The sequence below is a fragment of the Pristis pectinata genome, chromosome 1, assembly GCF_009764475.1.
Source record: "Pristis pectinata isolate sPriPec2 chromosome 1, sPriPec2.1.pri, whole genome shotgun sequence".
NCBI classification, from domain to species: domain Eukaryota; kingdom Metazoa; phylum Chordata; class Chondrichthyes; order Rhinopristiformes; family Pristidae; genus Pristis; species Pristis pectinata.
Genome location: NC_067405.1, coordinates 142,125,485 through 142,145,323, shown reverse-complemented (window position 1 = coordinate 142,145,323; position 19,839 = coordinate 142,125,485). Strand labels below are relative to the sequence as shown.

The 19,839-nt window shown below is 43.8% G+C and overlaps 1 protein-coding gene across 5 annotated transcripts in view; it reads left to right on the top strand.

Moving 5' to 3' along the window:
* Positions 1–19,839, top strand: part of LOC127576987 (centrosomal protein of 128 kDa) — a 372,768-nt gene that overhangs the window by 170,224 nt on the left and 182,705 nt on the right. For 3 of the 5 annotated variants that reach the window (XM_052027847.1, XM_052027831.1, XM_052027865.1), the window contains exons 15-16: positions 13,094–13,279; positions 18,950–19,009. In XM_052027847.1, the coding sequence (XP_051883807.1) occupies positions 13,094–13,279; positions 18,950–19,009 (246 nt within the window). The remainder of the gene's footprint in view (positions 1–13,093; positions 13,280–18,949; positions 19,010–19,839) is intronic. The other 2 variants (XM_052027856.1, XM_052027839.1) reach the window with 1 other exon arrangement.

The window sequence follows — 19,839 nt, the reverse complement described above, 5'->3', positions numbered from 1 at the left end:
CAAGTTAGTTTTCAGTTGCAGAGAGGGTGGGGGATGGATGGGTAGAAGAAAGGGAATATCTTTGATAGGATGAGACCAAAGGGACGACAGTTAGAAGTACATTATCTTCTTTGTTATGTGCTGCTAATAGCAAGGCTTTGAGGCCACAAAATATCAGAGTCATATTTATTATCAGACTTATATGATGTGAAATTTGTTGTATTATGGTAACAGTACAGTCCAATGACATAAAATTACTGTAAGTTACAAAAGAAAATAAATAGTGCAAAAAATAGGAATAAGGAGGTAGTGTTCATGGGTTCATGGACCATTCAGAAATCTGATGGCAGAGGGGAAGAAGCTGTTCCTGAATCATTGAGTGTGGGTCTTCAGGCTCCTGTACCTCCTCCCCGATGGTAGTAACGAGAAGAGGGCAAGTCCTGGATGGTGAGGGTCCTCCGTGATGGATGCTGCCTTCTTGAGGCATCGCCTCTTGGAAATGTCCTCAACGGTGGGAGAGTTGTGCTTGTGATGGAGCTGGCTGAGTCTACAACCCTCTGCAGCCTCTTGTGATCCTGTGCATTGGAGCGATAGAGAGAGAGAAACCAAGCCAGAATCACAAATGGAAGATTGGCGGAAATGGCCAGTCCTGATGAGAAAGACTGAGTTACCAAAAGCTGGAGAATTTGATAGTGAGTCTGGAAGGCTACAATGTGCCCAGATGGGGTGTTGTTACTTGAGCTTGTGTTGGGCCTTGTTGTAAGCGTGCAAGAGGACATAGGTAGGTTAGGGTGGGAATGTGATGGTGAATTAAAGTGACAGGGAACTAGAAGCTCAGGATCATTTCTGTGGACTGAGTGCAGGTATGAGAGCTAGCATTTGGTCTCTGCGAGATAGAGTTCATTTCACCAGACCCTAACAACACTACCCTTCTCGACAGGTTTGATGATGGTATTGGTACTGGTTCTTAGAAAGCGGAGTGCTTCAGGTTCAGAAGGGGTGGCTTGAGTGAGTGAGGTGAGTGGCAAAATCAAGGTTAGCAATGAATGGATCTAGAAGGGGGACGGAGGCTAGAGGGAGAGGTCCATGTGGATTGAGAATTCTGGAGATGGGGGATAGGGTCTGCAGTGCAGGGAGAAGAGTTCCTGCCCCCCGGATAACAGATTTCTTCCCCTGAAAGACATTAGGGAGCAAGATGTGTTTTTACACAATCAGTCGTTTCTCATGGGTACAAAAAGAAGATGGTGTCTAGTTGGTGTTCTTTTCCCTACACCACAGTTCCCTTCCATGTATGTTCCCTGCCCCTGCTATTCCAAATAATTAATCTAGTGGGATTTGAACTTGGGTCTCTGGACAACTGGCAATTTAATCTCTGAGCCATTAATGCACCCCATGTTGCTTATTTTTGGATTCCTATTAGACCATAACACCATAAGACATAGGAGCAGAATTAGGCCATTCAGCCCATCGAGTCTGCTCTGCCATTCGATCACAGCTGATTTATTTTTCCCTCTCAACCCCGTTCTCCTGCCTTCTCCCCGTAACCTTTGACACCCTTACTAATCAAGAACCTATCAACCTCTGCTTTAAGTATACCCAATGACTTGGCCTCCACAGCCATCTGTGACAATCAATTCCACAGATTCACCACCCTCTGGCTAAAGAAATTCTTCCTCATCTCTGTTCTAAAGGGATGCCTTTCTATTCTGAGGCTGTGCCCTCTGGTCCTGGACTCTCCCACTACTGGAAACATACTCTCCACGTCTACTCTATCCAGGCTTTTCAGGCCTTCCTATGTACATAAACAATTGGATTTCTTTACAGTGACAGTTGCTGTCCTGATGGTGAGAGCAACAAATTAACATATAGTGACAGAGTGACATGACAGATGGATCGCCCCAGAGTTGGCAACAAACCAATAGCATTGATTCAGTTCTCTCACGATTGGGCTGAGTAACTCCTGTAAGATATATATCGTCAACATTCCCTGTTTCCACAAAATAAGCAGCAGTAAACTGGAGAAAATGTAACTATTCAAATGTAAAAGGTGAAATGTTTAAGGGGAATCTGAGGGGGAACTACTTCACTCAGAGGGTGGTCCGAGTGTGGAACGAGCTGCCAACGGAAGTGGTGGATGCAGGTTCAATTGTAACACCTGAGAGAAGTTTGGATAGGTGCATGGATGGGAGAGGTATGGGGGGTATGGTCCAGGTGCAGGTAGATGGGACGAGGCAGCAACTGTTTGATTTGGAGGAAAGAATGCTAATGGAATTTCCTTTTGAAATAAGTTTGACTTCCCATGGATCTTAAAATTAGTAGTTGAATTGCCCGGGATATGCTTGAACTTGCATTTTGTTTTAGCCTGACTCCAGTGGGTTGAGACATTCAAGTGTTGGAGATGTGTAGGCCAATAAAGGCAAGTCACGTCAGGATAGCTTCATTGAATATGTTATGAAACAACAGATGGTTTGAGGACAGTATAATTGTAGTTATACGCACAAAGTTTCAAAGGGCATTTGACAAAGTATTATAACATGAACTTGTTGCAAAATTAAAGCCGATAGGTTTAAATGAACAGCGGCAGCTTCAGTGCAAAACTGGCCAAGGGACGGAAGCATAGAGAAGTGATGAGCTTCCTCAACTTAAGGGGATGGAGGTAATGATCACCACCAGAGGTAGTTTTGGGACCACATCTCTTTTCGATATATTTTAATGGCCTGATTTAGGATATGAAAGAGATAAATTTAAAGTGTCCAGTTGATGAAAAACTCAGATATAATAAACAATGAGGAGGATGCTATCAGAATTTAGAAGGACATAGATTGGCAAGGTGAATAGACATGTAGTAGATAAAATTTAGTTTCGAGAAATATGAACGTGTATTTTGTAAGAAGACCAAGGAAATCCAATATGAACTAAATGGTCCAATTTTAAAGGGGTGCTGGAACAGATGAGGGTGTAACTTTAAAAATATTTGTAAGTTGGGGCACAATAACATCGGAAGGATAAACGGATCAAAGTCAGCGACCCATCCCAGACCAACATCACTACTGAGGCCCTTGTCAGCCTGTTAGGCAGGCCACGTCATTCACATTTCCTGCACCAGCTTCCCGAGTTGGACAGTCTATCTTGAGCTCTGCCTTGGGAAGAGATTACCAGGGGACAAAGGGAAAAGTAGGGAGGTGAACAAAGCCCTCTTGAAAATATGTGACAACCTTATTGACTCTGGGGAAACCTACTCAAAGTGGGGAAGGAGCATTTGGGAGGGTATTGAAAAGCTTGAGTCCATGCGACGGGAGGACACAGAAGCCCTACATAAACCACCTAACAAACTCCCCAAGGCACCTCCTGTGTGGAAGAGTCTGCAGTTCCCACAATGGCCTCATCAGTCGCCTCAGAGCCCACAAAACCAGAGTGGAAACAAGTCATCCACAATCCCTGCCCAAGGAGGGGAGAAGAAGAGTTAAGGTACTATAGAGTTCTGGACCATTGATCCAGGCACATAAGCGTACATTCCACCATGTCAGCTCTGTAACTTAAATTGAAGTATTGGTTTATTATTGTCACTTGTACTGAGGTACAGTGAAAAACTTGTCTTACAACCAATCGTACAGGTCAATTCATTACACAGTGCAGTTACACTGAGTTAGTACAGAATGCATTGATGTAGTATGGGTAAAAACAATGACAGTAGAGTAAAGTGTCACAGCTACAGAGAAAGTGCAGTGCAATAAGGTGCAAGGTCACAACAAGGTAGATCGTGAGGTCATAGTCCATCTCATCGTATAAGGGAACCGTTCAATAGTCTTATCACAGTGGGGTAGAAGCTGTCCTTAAGTCTGGTGGTACGTGCCCTCAGGCTCCTGTATCTTCTACCTGATGGAAGAGGAGAGAAGAGAGAATGTCCCGGGTGGGTGGGGTTTTTGATTATGCTGGCTGCTACACCAAGACAACGAGAAGTAAAGACAGAGTTCAAGGAGGGGAGGCTGGTGTCCGTGATGCGCTGGGCTGTGTCCACAACTCTCTGCAGCTTCTTGCGGTCCCAGGCAGAGCAGTTGCCGTACCAAGCCGTGATACATCCAGATAGGATGCTTTCTATAGTGCATCGGTAAAAGTTGGTGAGAGTAAAACAGTTAGATAAAAGAGGAGTCATAGAGAGATGGAGCATGGAAACAGGTCACAATGACCATCAACCATTTGTTTACATCGATCCTACATTATTCACATTTATTTTATGCTCCCCACCTTCTCATCGACTCCCACCAGGATTTTATCGCTCACCTACACACTAGAGGCAATATGTGGTGGCCAATTAACCTACCAACCACCAAGTCTTTGTGATGTGGGAGGAAACTGGAGCACCCGGAGGAGACCCACGCAGTCACAGGAAGAACTTGTAAACTGCACACAGACAGCGCCGGAGGCCAGGATTGAACCTGGATCTCTGGTGCTGTGAGGTAGCAGCTCTACTAGCTGCACCACTGTGCTGCTGTAATAGAATTAAAAATAAAACTTGTCTCAGTAACAGTAACAACCCATCTGGTGCACTAATAGCAAAAAACAAGCTGCTGGAGGAACTTGTTTCTTGCTCCATATTCCAGCATCTGCAGTCTCTTGTGGAGGTCATTAGTGAACCAGAGACATAAGAGACTGCAGATGCTGGAATATGGAGCAAGAAACAAGTTCCTCCAGCAGCTTGTTTTTTCCCTGAAGGAAAATCTGCTGCTCTTACTGGGTCTGGCCTCCGCCCTTACTGAGAAGGCAGGAGAATGGGATTGAGAAAAATAAAATCAGCCATGATTGAATGGTGGAGCAGACTCGATGGTCCAACTGGCCTAAATCTGCTTCTATGTCTCATGGTCTTAACGGTGCCGCTGTCTGTAAGGAGTTTGTACGTTCTCCCCATGTCTGCATGAGTTTCCTCTGGGTGCTCTGGTTTCCTCCCACATTCCAAAGACATACGGGTTAGGAAGTTGTGGACATGCTATGTTGGCGCCGGAAGCCTGGTGACACTTGCGGGCTGCCCCCAGAACACTCTATGCAAAAGATGCATTTCACTGTGTGTTTCGATGTACATGTGACTAATAAAGATATCTTATCTGCTCAGTGCTTGAATGGGAGCAGTTAGAGAGTAAGAACATAGATAAAAGAACATAGACAAAGGAATGCGGGAGTGCAGAATGCAGAGCAGGAGGACATTTCTGGCAGGTCAGACTGGCATGTCCTCCCCTCCTGGAGAAAACAAAAGATAAAAAAGGAGGATAAAAAATCAACAAAATGGAAACACGATGATGCTGGAGGAACTCAGCAGGCCAGGCAGCATCCGTGGCGAAAAGCAGGCGCTTAACATTTCGGGTCAGGACCCTTCCTCAGGACACTGAAGAAGGGTCCTGATCCAAAACGTTGACCACCTGCTTTTCTCCACGGATGCTGCCTGGCCTGCTGAGTTCCTCCAGCATCATCGTGTTTTTCATCTAGATTCCAGCATCTGCCGTCCTTTGGTTTTCTAAAAAAGTCAACAAGATGGGCCAATATCACAGATGGATGACTGATACAGACAGAGAAATCAATTTACCTGAAGTTGTAGAATTCAATATTGAGTCCAGAAGGCTGCAATGTGCCCAGACGGAAGATGAGGTGCTGTTCCTCAGGCTTACGTTGGGCTTCATTGTAACAGTGCAGGGGGCCACAGATTGATAGGTCAGAGTGGGAGGGGACGGAGAATTAAAGTGGCAGGTAACAGGAAGCTCAGGGTCACCCCTATGGACTGAGCACAGGTGCTCCACAAAGCTGTCCCCACATCTGTATTTGGTTTCTGCAGTGCAGAGGAGACCACATTGTGAACAACGAACGCAGTGCACTAGATTGGAAAAGTTGGTGTTGATCTCCTTAGAGATGGAAAGATAAGAGGAATTTGAAAGTGTTTTAAAATTATAAATGGGGTTTGTTAGATCAAATAGGGAGAAACTAATTCCTCTGAATAAAACCGTTAAAGACTTAAAATGACGGGCAAAAATACTAGTGGGGAAGTAAAAACTTTCTTCACACACTAAAGCAATGGTGGTTTCAGATTCTAGTAGAGAGCATAGGATTAAGGTGAGAGGAGAAAGATTTAAAACGGGATCTGAGGGGCAGATGGACTCTTGACCTCACAATCTATGTCATTATGACCTGGCATCTTATTGTCTACCTGCACTGCACTTTCTCTGTAGCTGTTATGCTTTATTCTGCATTCTATTATTGTTTTACCCTGTACTACCTCAATGCACTGTGTAATGAATTGATCTGTACGAACGGTTTGTAAGACAAGTTTTTCCACTGTACCTCGGTACATGTGACAATAATAAACCAATTCTAATTCCACCTTTTTCACACAGAGGGTGGTGGGTATGTGGAACAAGCTGCCAGAGGAAATGGTAGAGATCTGTATAATTACAACGTTTAAAAGTCATTTGGACAGGTTCATGGATAGGAAAGGTTTAGAGGAATATGGGCCTAATGCAGGCAAATGAGACTAGCTCAGGAAGATGCCTAGGTTGGCATGGATGAGTTGGGCCAAAGGGCCTGTTCCCGTGCTGTAAAACTCTATGACTCTATCTGTTATCATCATGCCTTTCGGATATCTCTTCAGCTTCAAGAGCTCACTCAGGTTAGTCAGACACTAATAGCTTCCAACAATTCATGCTGGCTTCCCATTCTCCTCCGGGTATGAATTAACACTGTCCTTGATGTTAGTCTCCAGTAGTTTCCCCACCGCTAAAGTTAGACTGGCCTCTAGTCCCCAGATTGATTCCTTCCCCCCCCACCCCTCTCTTTTTGAACAAGGGTTATTCCTTCCATTATCAATATCCTCACTTCATCCTCACTGGATGGATCCTTTCTGAACCATCTGACGTCAGCTTTGAGAGATGGTGATCTATGCAGCACCTTCCTTCTCTCACTTTTATCCCATCTAATATCTCTACTCTCCCCTCTTCCACTCTGACAACTTCATCCTTACTTCTGGCGGAGACAGATGCAAGGTACTCACTTGAAAAGAATTGGTTAGTAGGGTACAAAGCAGCAATTTGAAATCTATGTGAGTGCGATGGTCTGGAGCGCTAGCGGAGCATTGTATAAAACTGAAATAATTGGCTTCAACTTGTGCTTGAAGAAGTTGTGCAAAGAATTAATCAAATGCATGGCAAATCTGGATAGGATTTGGTCAGGCACTCACTCCAAAATAGCATACATTTTTATAAAGTAGAAATGTTTGTATAATGTTTGAAGTAAAAATTGAAGGAAGCAAACAATGCCATGAGGGGACAGAGTAAGCATGTGTGATAAAGGGAATTCAAGCAATGGGAGAGCAGAGAGAAATCAATGACTAAGTGCTAACAGCCATCACTAGCGGCTTAAGCCGAGCTATTTCACATTGATGGATGAGAGATCAGGTTCTAGAGCCTGAGGGTTGTGGGCAATGAGAATATAATTGTCATATGAAGCCTGATCAACACCAGAGGACACACGTGAATTCTAAGCAGTCAAAGATTGAAAAGTTAACAACAGATTTTTAAAAAATCGATTGGAAGCAAACTCCCTCCCCCCTCACATTTGATCGTCTCCCAGTCTGTCTCATACCACCTTCCCTCACAAACATGCTGCCTTTTCCTCCACCCATGCTTCCTTCTCCTCTATCTAACCATAACACAGAAGAAGGCAATTCAGCCCACTGGGTGCATGCTAGCTCTCAGAAGGATGATCCCATCAGTCCTATTCCCTCTCTTATTTCCCTGTAGCCCTGCATCTTGTTCCCTCTCACATCCCTAGTAACTCTCCTTTGATTCTTTTCTTACTTAACTACACTAGGGATAATTTACAGTAGCCAATTAACCTACCAGCACATCTTTGGGAGGTGGGAGGGAACTGGAGCACTCGGGAGAAACCGACATGGTGACAGGGAGAATGTGCAAACCCCACACAGACAGTAGCCGATGACTAGAGTTGTGGGTCACTTGTGCCGTGAGGCAGCAGCACTAACTGCTACACTGCCATGTCACTTTGCCCCCAGCCCATGCTCTCTCCACCTCCACATCACCTGTGCTCTTCCCCCAAGTTTCCCCCTTGCTCCCTTCTCCCCCCACCAAGTGTCCTCTTCCTCTGTCACCTGCTCTCTCACCTCCCCAACCGACCTCACAATCTACCTTGTTTGACCTTGCACCTTATTGTCTACCTGCACTGCACTCTCTCTGTAGCTGTGACACTTCACTCTGTACTGTTATTGTTTTTACCCGTACTACCTCAATGCACTCTGTACTAACTCAATGCGCTGTGTAATGAATTGACCTGTACGATCGGTATGCAAGACAAGCTTTTCACTGTACCTCGGTACAAGTGACAATAATAAACCAATACCAATACTCACCCATCCCATTTTGGTCTCACAGCCTGCCACCCTGTGCTGTTCCCCCTCCAATGAGCTGCTGCCTTCTCCCTCTCCTCTTCCTTTCCCCCAGCATCTTCTTGCTTTCCTCCACACCTGCTCCCTATCCCCCATGCTCTCTTACCCTCTTCCTGTGCTGACTCACTCCCTCGCCTGAGCTCTCCTTCCACCCACCTGTGCTCTTCTGCCCCCTCATTCGTGCTCCCTTCTCCCTGTGTTCTTCTGCCCACCTATGGTCTCTCTCTCCACCCAGCCTCTTATCCTCTCTTGAACCCCACCCCTGCTTTATTTCACCCCACCTGCACACTCACCCCCTGACTTTTTCCTTCTTCCTCTCTCACCATAATCTTCCCCATCACATCTGCATTCCTTCCCCACCTGTGCTCACCTGCCCCCTCGCCTGTGCTCCTCATCTCCCTCCTCTGCTCATCCTCTTGACTGATGGTCCCTCCTTCCCCACCTCTCTCTTCCCTCCCAGCATCTAAGATTTTGATACCCCACCTGTGCTCTCTCTCTCTCTCTCTGCCCCCACTTGTTCTCTCTCCTTCTACCCCATCCATCTGTTCTTCTGTCCCCTCTACTGTGCTCTCTCACCAGCCCCTTCTGTCTGACACTCTTCTCCTTGCCCTCCTTTGTATCTTTCTCTCCTCCTGCTACACCCTTGGGGTACACATTCCCTGAAAGTGGCGACACAGGTAGACAGGGCGGGAAGAAGGTGTATGGTATGCTTGCCTACATCAGCCATGGCATAGAGTCTATGAGTTGGGACATCATTGTTACAGTTGTACAGATCGTTGGTCAGGCCACACTTGGAGTATTGTGTGGTCTACACCCTCTCCAGGAAAGGTTTAGAGGGATATGGGCCAAACGCAGGCAAATGGGATTGGCGTAGATAGGCACCTTGGTCAGCATGGACGAGTTGGATTGGAGGGCTTGTTTCCATGCTGTACAACTATGAATCTACGATTCCACATTAGATTATTAATCTGGCTTTGTATCCATCAGCAGCCCAGTCATTGGGAGTACTGTTTAATAGGTGCTGACTGAATTTGCCAAGTGGGCCATTGCTTCCTTGCTCCACTGTTCAGGATCCACTTGGGCCATTTTTCTTTCCCCTTGGTTTTATATCCACTGACTATATATTGAACGTTTCACCTGATTAACTGCTTGTTTACAACTCAGCTAGTCTCCTGTTTGCAGTGATCATTGTCCCATTTGATTGGACACAAGAATATGACAGTGAAGAATCATAGAATCATAGGCATGGAAACAGCCTGTTCCTCTGCTGCACTGTTCTATGTTCGATGAATGCTCCACTTTGAGTAGTTGTGGGTCAAGAGTTCCCAGGAGTCAGCGTAGATGTATTTTTATCAAGGTTGTTTTGAAGACATCCTTGAATCTTCTCCTCTGTCCACCTGGTAATCTCTTGCTCTGACAGAATAGAACATAAATTTCAAGCATATGGCGTTGAGTACGTGAAGCCGCACACTGAAGCCAACCGGATGTACTTAGAGCCTGATTGCTGGGGACGTTGGCCTGGGAGAGGACACTGATGTTGGTTCACTGATCCTGTTGGTGGATTTGGAGATTTTGCAGAGGCAGTGCCTGAAACACCCTGCTGTAGCTAGTTCCAAGGCTTAGAAGCATGTAGGAGGCCAATAGTTGCTGTTACATGGCAGACCATCAGTTTATTCTGGCTTTGTCTACCTTCAGAGGAGGCTGCAGGAAATGGGAAGTAGTCTACATAATCCAGGGTCTCTCCCTGGACCTTTATGAGAGTCATAGAGTTACACAGCACAGAAAAAGGCCCTTCGGCCCAACTCTTTCATACTGACCAAGATGGCCATCTAGACTAGTCCCATTTGCCTGTGTTTGGCCCATATCCCTCTAAACCTTTTCTATCCATTGGAGAGCATTGTTGCATTAGCGAAGTCATGTTGGCAGAGGACCCTTGTGCATTTTGAGTGAAAGACCCACCTTTGCTTGACACCAGTCTGCACTAAGAATTAGCCAGTGTACTCAAACATTTGATGCTCTGAAGTAGTTAAATATATGCTGTTGGAATAGAGGAATTGGTGTAAACTGGGTTGGCAGTTAGGGAGCCAAGAGTTAGGATCAGTGGCAGTTCCAGTGAGTAGCAGCAGCCTGTGCAGCACCCTGAATCATGGTTATTGGCCAGAATAACACGTAAATGATATTGAGAAAAAAATAGTAAAATTGACTGCTTAAGATTAGATAGATTGCAATTACACTTAGCCAAGATGATCACGAAAACTACAAAGAATTTATCAGATAGATGGCATATGGTTCCCTGAGACGTGTAAGATACACATTGATGCTAAAAATAGTGCAATGAAGACCTTTTGTTGAATGGAATGTGTGACGAGAACGATGGATGGCCTGGTGCAATAAATATCGCAGCATATGGCAGAGGTAGATAGAATTTCAAAGTACATAAAATTCACAGAAATGTTCGTTTACAATGCAGTTCTGAAATGTTATGATGAAGGCAGTAGGATGCCCGTTAGGGTCTTATGATCATTGAAGGGAAAGACAGAGCAACAAGCTCTCAATTCAACAGAGGCACAAGAAAACTAAAAACCTGCAGATGCTGGAAATCTGAAATAAAAGCAGAAAATGGCAAAATACTCAGCATGCCAGGCAGCATCTGTGGAGAGAGAAACAGAGTTAACATTTCAGGTTGATGAGCTTTCATCAGAACTGGAAACAGTTAAAAGTAGATTTTGTTTCAAGGGGCAGAGAGGGGTCAAGACCAAGAGAGGCTGTATGATGCAAAAAGTAGTGGTGCCAGGTGAGAGAGGGCGGTGAAAGCTCGTTAGTTGCAGGTTATCTGTCTGAAAGAGGTGTAAACAGAGAGAGCAAAAAGCCAAGTTAATTGTTCTGTCTTTGGCCTCCTTCACTGTTCCGACGAAGCCCGATGCAAGTTTGAGAAACAGCATCACATCTTCCACTTAGGCAAGGTGTAGCCATCAGGACTCTGTGCTGAATTCAACAACTTCAGATAATCAACCTTTCCAGTTTGTGCCAAAACTGGACCATTCTGAAGAAAGGCCAATCATCCGTAATGTTAACTCTGTCCGCAGACACGACCCAACTTGTTGGTTATTTCCAGCATTCTCTTCTATTTCAAATGTCCAATGTCTGCAGTGTTTTGCATCTCACAGTCCCGACATGTTTGCTTTTCCCTTTCTCCGCTATTCCCATTCCCCTCCCTCTCTTTTTACACCTCCTTCAGGCTGATTAGCTATGATTTAATTGGTAATTGGTTTATTATTGTCGCATGTACTGAGATACAGTGTAAAGCTTTTGTTTGCTTTTCACTCTATCTCAGTACGTGTGACAATAATTCCAGGCATGAGTACATTGTAGTACAAAGGGAAAACAGAATGCAGATATAGCATTACAGTTACAGAGAAAGTGCAGTGCAGGCAGACAATAAGGTGCAAGGGCCATACAAGCCCTCTCTCAGCCGGCACTATCACCTTTCTTTCACAGATGCTTCCTTTGTTCTCTTCCCTGTAGGATGAAGCAATTTGATCAGAATCAGAATCACGTTTATTATCACTGTCTTATATGAAGTGAAATCTGTTGTTTTGTGGCAGCAGTACAGTACAAAGACATAAAATTACTATAAATTACAAACATAAATAAATAGTGCAAAACAAAGGAATAACGAGGTGGTGTTCATGGACCGTTCAGAAATCTGATGGTGGAGGGGAAGAAGCTGTTCCTGAAACGTTGAGTGTGGGTCTTCAGGCTCCTGTACCTCCTTCCTGATGGTAGTAACGAGAAGAGGGCGTGTTCTGGATGGTGAGGGTCCTTAGTGCTGAATTAGCAAAATAACCCCATAGAAGTTAGTTTTCATGATACTATGAGTGTTGGTGTTATGTCTAAAGCACAATTTCCTTTGAGTCAGTAGGATATGTGCTAAGTCCAACTCTGCAGGCTTTAGGAAATAGTTGAGGGCAACATTCCAATGTAGTACTGATGTGTGCTTCGGTGCTGAAGGTACTGTATATCCTATTGCTTCTTTGGGTGCATACTAATGATACTGTGGCACCACATAAAAGTGAGCAGGAGAACCCTGGTGTCCTGGAAAGGCTTATCCTTCAATTATCATTTAAAAGGAACAGCCCTTCCACAGTTCTATGATGACGATTTGTGGGATCCTGATAAGAGTCACAGAGTTATACAGCACAGAGACAGGCCCTTCGGCCCAACTGGTCCATGTCGACCAAGATGCCCCATCCAAGCTAGTCCCATTTGCCAGTGTTTGGCCCATAACCTTCCAAACCTTTCCAATCCATGTACCTGTTCAACTGTCTTTTAAAAGTTGTTATTGTACCTGCCTAAATCACTTTCTCATTCCACATAGACACCACCCTTTGTGTAAAAAAAGTTGCCCCAGAAGTTTTTCTTAAATCTTTCACCTCTCACCTTAAATCTATGCCCCCTAGTTCTTGATTCCCCAACCCTGTGATGTGTGCATTACATAACAGGCTGAGCTTCAGACATGCTTCTTTGGATATGTGAAGTACACTGGGGATGTTGAAACCACAGAAGGCACAATATAAATCCAAACTGTAATCTCCTGTGTCTTCCTGCACTGAGCTATTGAACATTATATTAAGCAAGAAACCTTAATGTTGATCTTTTACATTGCTTCTACAGGGTAAGCTGGCAGTTAACGGTGAAGAGTGTGCAAGACAACTAGAGCAAATGACATTTCAGCTAAAAGATCAGATCACAAAAGTCCAGACAGAGCAAGAGATGATCCTTTGTGCAATAGGAAAAGAAATTGAGACTGCGTGCGATTTCCTCTCCAGGGATGCTGGTGACAAGTTCAAAGTAATGAATGTAAATTTCTTTTGCCTTTTCACAACTAACTTTGTTTTTTTTTGTATATCTCCACCCCTCTCCATGTTGAGCTCTCTTACTGGTGTTTCATTTCAAGGATATGCTTTTTGGACTTTGTTGAACATGTATGGCCACTGGTGGAGACTTGCAGTATTATGGAACTTGCCCTGAGATTTCCTGCTCATTTAGATTTGTGATTCATAACACATCAAAGGTCACAGTATTGCAGAGGTACAGAGGCTTATAACCTTCCATCCTGTAGTTCCACAAAACCTTCGCGCTCCTCCAGTTTTAGCCTCTTGTGCCATTCTGATGCTTCTCATTTCGCCATTGGTTGTGATACCTTTAGCTGTCAAGGTCTTCTGGACGGCCCTCAACTCCCTCTGTGGCTGTCAACCTCTCCTTAAACAAGTTCCTTGAAGCCTACCTTATCGGCTAGGCTTTTGGTCATTTGTCCTGATATCATCTTTGCCAAATTTTAACCCTTTGATCAACCTTGAAAGCCTTACCAGGGAATGTATACTGTTCAATTATGCAGTACTTCTTTAAATGTCTGCCAGTAACTATCCATTGTCGTATATTTTAATTTAATTTCCCTATCTATCTTTTGCTAATTTTCTACTTGTACATATGTAATTTCCTCTCTCAGATCTGTAGTTTTGGACTGTAGTATGTCACCATCAAACTGAATTTGAAGTTCTGTCACAGTATGATTACTCCTTCCCAGAAGATTGTTAACAATAAGATTGTTAATCAATCCTGTCTCATTACACCTGACTAGATGTACAATAGCATTTTTCTCTGGTTGGATGCCCTGTGTATTGTTCTGGGAAACTGTTTGGAATGCATTCCAAGACTATCTTTACCAACTTGATTTGCCCAGTTTTATGGAGAATAAACTCCCCAAAGATTATTGCCTTATATTGGTTACGTCCCATTATTTCCCAGTTAATAATTTGTCCAAGTCTATAGATTATGTTGGTTGGGGTAGAGTATACTCCCATCAGTGCCTTCTCCCTCTTGTTATTCCTTATACCCACACTGATGAATTTTACTCTGTGGAAGAACATGTGGACTAGTTAATTGGGAAGGCAAATTCAATGTTGGATTTTATTGCAAGGTAGTGAAACGTATAAGTACAATTCTGCAGGATGTTGGTGAGACCACATCTACAGTACTGTGAACAGTTTTGGTCCCCTTATTTAAGAAAGGATATACTAGTATTGGAGAGAGTCTAAATGAGATTCACTAGGCTAATTCTTGGGATGATAGTGGCTAAAGAAATTGGATTTGTATTCTTTGGAACTTCTTTGGAATTTGCAAGAATGAGGGGTGATCTTATTGAAACATATAAGATCAAAGGTGGGGTGAGGTAGATATTGAAATGTTTCCACTAGTGGGAAAGCCTCAAACAAGGAGAAACACACACAAAATGCTGGAGGAACTCAGCAGGTCAGGCAGCATCTATGGAGGGAAATGAACAGTCGATATTTCAGGCCGAGACCCTTCATCAGGACTGGAAAGAAAGAGGGCAGAAGCCAGGATAAAAGGGGTGGGGATAGGAGAAGGAGCACAAACAAAGAGATGTAGTTACAAGATAAAGGGGTGGTTATTTAAAACTGAGGTGCATAGGAATTTCTTCTTGTAGAGAGTAGTGAATCTCTGGAACTCTTTACCCTGGAAATCATGGAGGGGAGATTATTTAAAGAGGAGGTAGATCAATTTTTGAAAGATTAGTGAATTGAGAGCAATGGGAACTGACAGGGGAGAGGAGATGAGGCGTAGGGCAGATCAGCCATGATCATATTGAATGATGGAGCGTGTTTGAAGGGGGCAGGTGGCCCACTCCTGCTATTTTTTTCTTGTGTTCTGATGGAATATTTAGTTCCAAGACTTGGTCACCTCCCTAACGGGTATTAGATCAGACTCATTTACCTCCATTGTGTTACTGATTTATCAATAATATTGCCACTATTTAAACTATTGATCTTAAGTAATAATTACTCTGTCTCAGTATTTAAACAACAAGATGGCACAACCAGCAATGGGAGAAATAACTGATTAGTGCGCTTTGTGGATTGTAGTTGGAAAATTAACGTTAGCCAAAACACCAGGTTTCTCTGACCTGCGCTGTAGAGGGAGGATGAGGGCTTGCCAAAATATCTCCACCAAAATGCAGTGACTCCAACAATGTAACACAGAACTAAAGTGCACTTTATGTTCTCAGCACGCTGCAGTGGGGCATGAACTTGCAATTCCTGACTGAAAGAGGTTCTGTTGAGCCTAAGCCACATGAGTTTGTGAAGCCAGTGAAAGATAGTGTCACCCTGGTCCCAACTTGCACTGGTGTGTGCATAGAACCATAAAACACTACAGCACAGAAAACAGGCCATTCGGCCCTTCTAGTCTGTGCCGAAACTTTATTCCGCTGGTCCCATTGACCTGCACCCAGTCCATACCCCTCCAGACCTCTCCCATCCATGTATCTATCCAATTTATTCTTAAAACTTAAGAGTGAGCCCACATTTACCTTGTCAGATGGCAGCCCGTTCCACACTCCCACCACTCTGAGTGAAGAAGTTCCCCCTAATGTTCCCCCTAAACCTTTCCCCTTTCACCCTAAAGCCATGTCCTCTTGTACTTATCTCTCCCAATTTAGGTGGAAAGAGCCTACTCGCATTTACTCTGTCCATACCCCTCATAATTTTGTAAACCTCTATCAAATCTCCCCTCATTCTTGTAAGCTCCAAAGAATAAAGTCCTAACCTGTTCAATCTTTCCCTGTAACTCAACTCCTGAAGACCCGGCAACATTCTAGTAAATCTTCTCTGCACTCCCTCGATCTTACTGATATCCTTCCTATAGTTAGGTGACCAGAACTGCACACAATACTCCAAATTTGGCCTCACCAATGTCTTATACAACCTCACCATAACATTCCCAACTCTTATACTCAATACTTTGATTTATGAATGCCAGGATGCCAAAAGCTTTCTTTACAACCCTGCACTTTTTTGCACTGCAACTACTTGGCAGTTCTCTGTGGATTTGCTAGCTAGCCGTCAGTGCAATCCAGCCCAGTAAATTATAAAACATTTTTATCAAAATTCCATTCCTTGCCATACTTGTGTCAATAGATTTCATTACTCAAGAAGGGAAGCTGTTTTGGCCAAGAGATTCCTGTGTGCAATAAACAGCCATCTCCCCCTCCTCCTCAATTCAGTCTGTATAAGCACTTTGGCCATTTACTTTATCTCATTTTGACTCAAGTGCAGATCATAGAAGTAATCTTGCTGCTTTCATTCCTGTAACAGCATGTTCCTCAATGTACATATTTTATTCTGAGCAGCTTTCAATTCCACTGTTGCACTATAAATCATCAGCAGGCAGTGCCGTATGGAGGATGATGACTGAAGTAATAGATTTTTATTTTGATGTTTTTATTCAACACATTCACATTTTCAGCTCTTAGACTCTATAAGAGTGTGAACTCTACTTGCAGTGAAATTGTGTTCCGTTGACTCTTCTGTTAATCTCCTGCAGTTCCTCCTTCTGAGCTCTGATGTTCAGTCAATTAGTTCCACAAGAGGGTGCTAAATCATTTCTTATTGCATGGTACCCGTGCTTGGAATTTACATTCCACTCTCTTTTGGTGCGCTACTTAGGTGCTGCAATTCACCCTAAAGCCCAGTTGGATGATTGCTAAATTGGGGAAAATCCCAGTAGAAAAATAGGTGGAGGTAATCTGCAGGTCAGGCAGCATGTATGGAGGGAAATGAGCAGTTGACATTTCGGGTTTCCAGCATTTTGTGTATGTTGCTCCAGATTCCAGCATCTGCAGTATCTCTTGTGTCTCAGAAAAATAAGTGGGGTGCTTTTCGCCCTTATTCCTTTGTTAAGCGTTGCCTGAGCATTTTGAGATGGTAGCTTTAAGTAGAGCTTGCGGCTGCTGAGTCTTTCCCGTGTTGACTACGACGAATGGGTCAGAGCTTTAAAGTACACTCTGGATGGCAGCCATGATACAGTAGGCACAGGCTGCCTTGGAGCTGAGGGAAAATGGGGTGTGGATAGGGAGCATGATGCTCTGTATAGTCAATGCTCATGAAATTAAAAATGATAGTGCTAGCTTGCGGATTGTCACTCCAATTTCTGTTGGTGATGTAAAGGTGAGTGTTGTGCATGTTGATGTTGTTGTTACACTTGTGAGTGACACAGGCGAGGTGGCAGCTGTGTTAGGTCAATAGAGCCCAGGTTCCCAATGGATGGAGCTTCCACCAGGAATGGATTCTGTTGCATTAAAACATGTGCAAAACACCACAATTTCTACAGAGACTCAAGAGGAATCCAGAGTAACAAACAATCTGCTGGAGGAACTTGGTGGGTCGAGCAGCATCTGTGGGAGGGAAAAGGAACTATTGACGTTTTAGCTCGAAACCCTACACCTGGACTGATGCAGGGTTTCGACCTGAAACATCGACAGTTCCTTGCCCCTGATAGATGCTACTCAACCTGCTGAGCTCCTCCAGCTGATATTTTGTTACTCTGATTTCTAGGTTCTGTGCCTAACCTTGGGTGAAATTATTTAATGATGAGATATTTAGATACAACTGCAGGACTAATAGGACACACTATTCCTAAGTTGCACCTGAAAATAGTTTATTATGTGAGATACCAACTCTGTCACTGGAATATTTAACGTTAGCACCTTGTTATCATTACACTGACACCAATGAATGTTTACTTTCTGGTAAATAATTCCATTGGAAGGTCTCTTTAGCATTCATAAATTTCTCAGTTTACCAGGAGGGTTTCCCAGTAAAGTCCATTTGAGTGCTGCGTTCAGTACCACTGTTGTGTCTCAAACGTAATGTAAAGGTGGAATAGTGCATCTGATGAAATTCCAAGTTGGGTCACGTTGGGAATAGAAGTTAACTGAGCTAGAGGTAACAACGTTTTTCAGTTGCTGTTCATAAACAGCTCCAGCCTGCTGTTTTAGCCACCTTCCAGCTGGTTGTTCATCTCATTGCTGTTGTGTGATCTTGCTGTGCATGAAATGGTTGCTGTTTGAGCAGCAAAATTACTTTCCAAGAGCAGATCATTATATGTGAAGCGTTTGTGAGTTGCTTGACGAATGTGATGAGATGCACGGTTAATGTTTTTTTGATTTGTAATGTCATCACAGCCCATGGATTCAGTCGTCCTTCCTTTCACTCCCCGCCACGCACCTTTATGTTGTCTGCAGCATCGACTGTACTACGGACAGGTACATACTGCTGTGACGGTGCAAGCAAGGCAAATCACCTTTTGAGATACAAATGGCACTCAACAGTGTGGGAATAACTTGTGACTGAATGACTTGCAAATCCCATTTCTTTCCTGCATAGAAACAATGAAAATGATGAAAAAAGATGTGAACGACTAGAATTGGTGAGAGGTTGAGCACTGGTGCCCTCTGAAATGCTATCTGTGTGCCTGAGCTTCTCAGACATTGTTTCAGGGCTCCAGCTGAAAATCAATCAAGGTTCATGCTTGAAAATCATAGACCTAATTAATTTCATTTATAAACTGTATGAATCTGCCACCTGGATAATAGTTTCTTTTAAACAATCATTCTTTCCATATACAATCTCTTCTGTTAATAAACAAACTGCAATCTAATTTTCTTTGCAGGCAATAACGCTTACACCTGGATTAGAAAATGATCCTCATCGCTGGCTGGCTGAAATGAAAGTACGTATTCAAGGTGACGGAACGGTTAACCACTTCAGGGTCCCTTTGATGCTGGTGACTCCATGAAAGCTCCTTGAGATGCTGTCACCAGTGCTTTCGGAGGGCAATGTCCTATCCAAGGGGCAGTTAGAATGTGGGATCTGCTGTCACGGCAAGGAGTTGAGTAAATAGCTTAAATGCATTTAATGTGATGTTGTGGAAGTACATGAGGAAGTGATAGGAGGACATGCTGGTGGTTTGATGGGAGAAGGCTCATTTGGAGTATAAACACCAGCACAAACTAATCAGGCTGAAAGCCTGTCTCTACTGTCATTGCTGTGCAATTTTGAAATGAGAACAATAAGCTTCAACAGAAAAGGACAGGTTAGTAAGTGCCTTTTCCTAGAATCATCCTTCATTAAAAAGTTTGTTTCAAATGACTTGCGAAGTTCAAGAAATGTTTAATTTTCCTTTGGACTGCATCACAACAAATCCCAACTTGCCTTAGGTGTGGCTTGGTCTTGGTATTGGTTTATTTTTGTCACGTGTACTGAGATACAGTGGAAAGCTTTTGTTTACATGCCATCCAGACAGATCATTCCATACATATGTACATCGAGGTGGTAAAGAGAAAACAGAATGCAGAGTAAGATGTCTTTATTAGTCAAATGTACATTGAAACACACAGTGAAATGTATCTTTTGCGTAGAGTGTTCTGGGGGCAGCCCGCAAGTGTCGCCACGCTTCCGGCGCCAACATGGCATGCCCACAACTTCCTAACCCGTACGTCTTTGGAATGTGGGAGGAAACTGGAGCATCCGGAGGAAACCCACGCAGACACGGGGAGAACG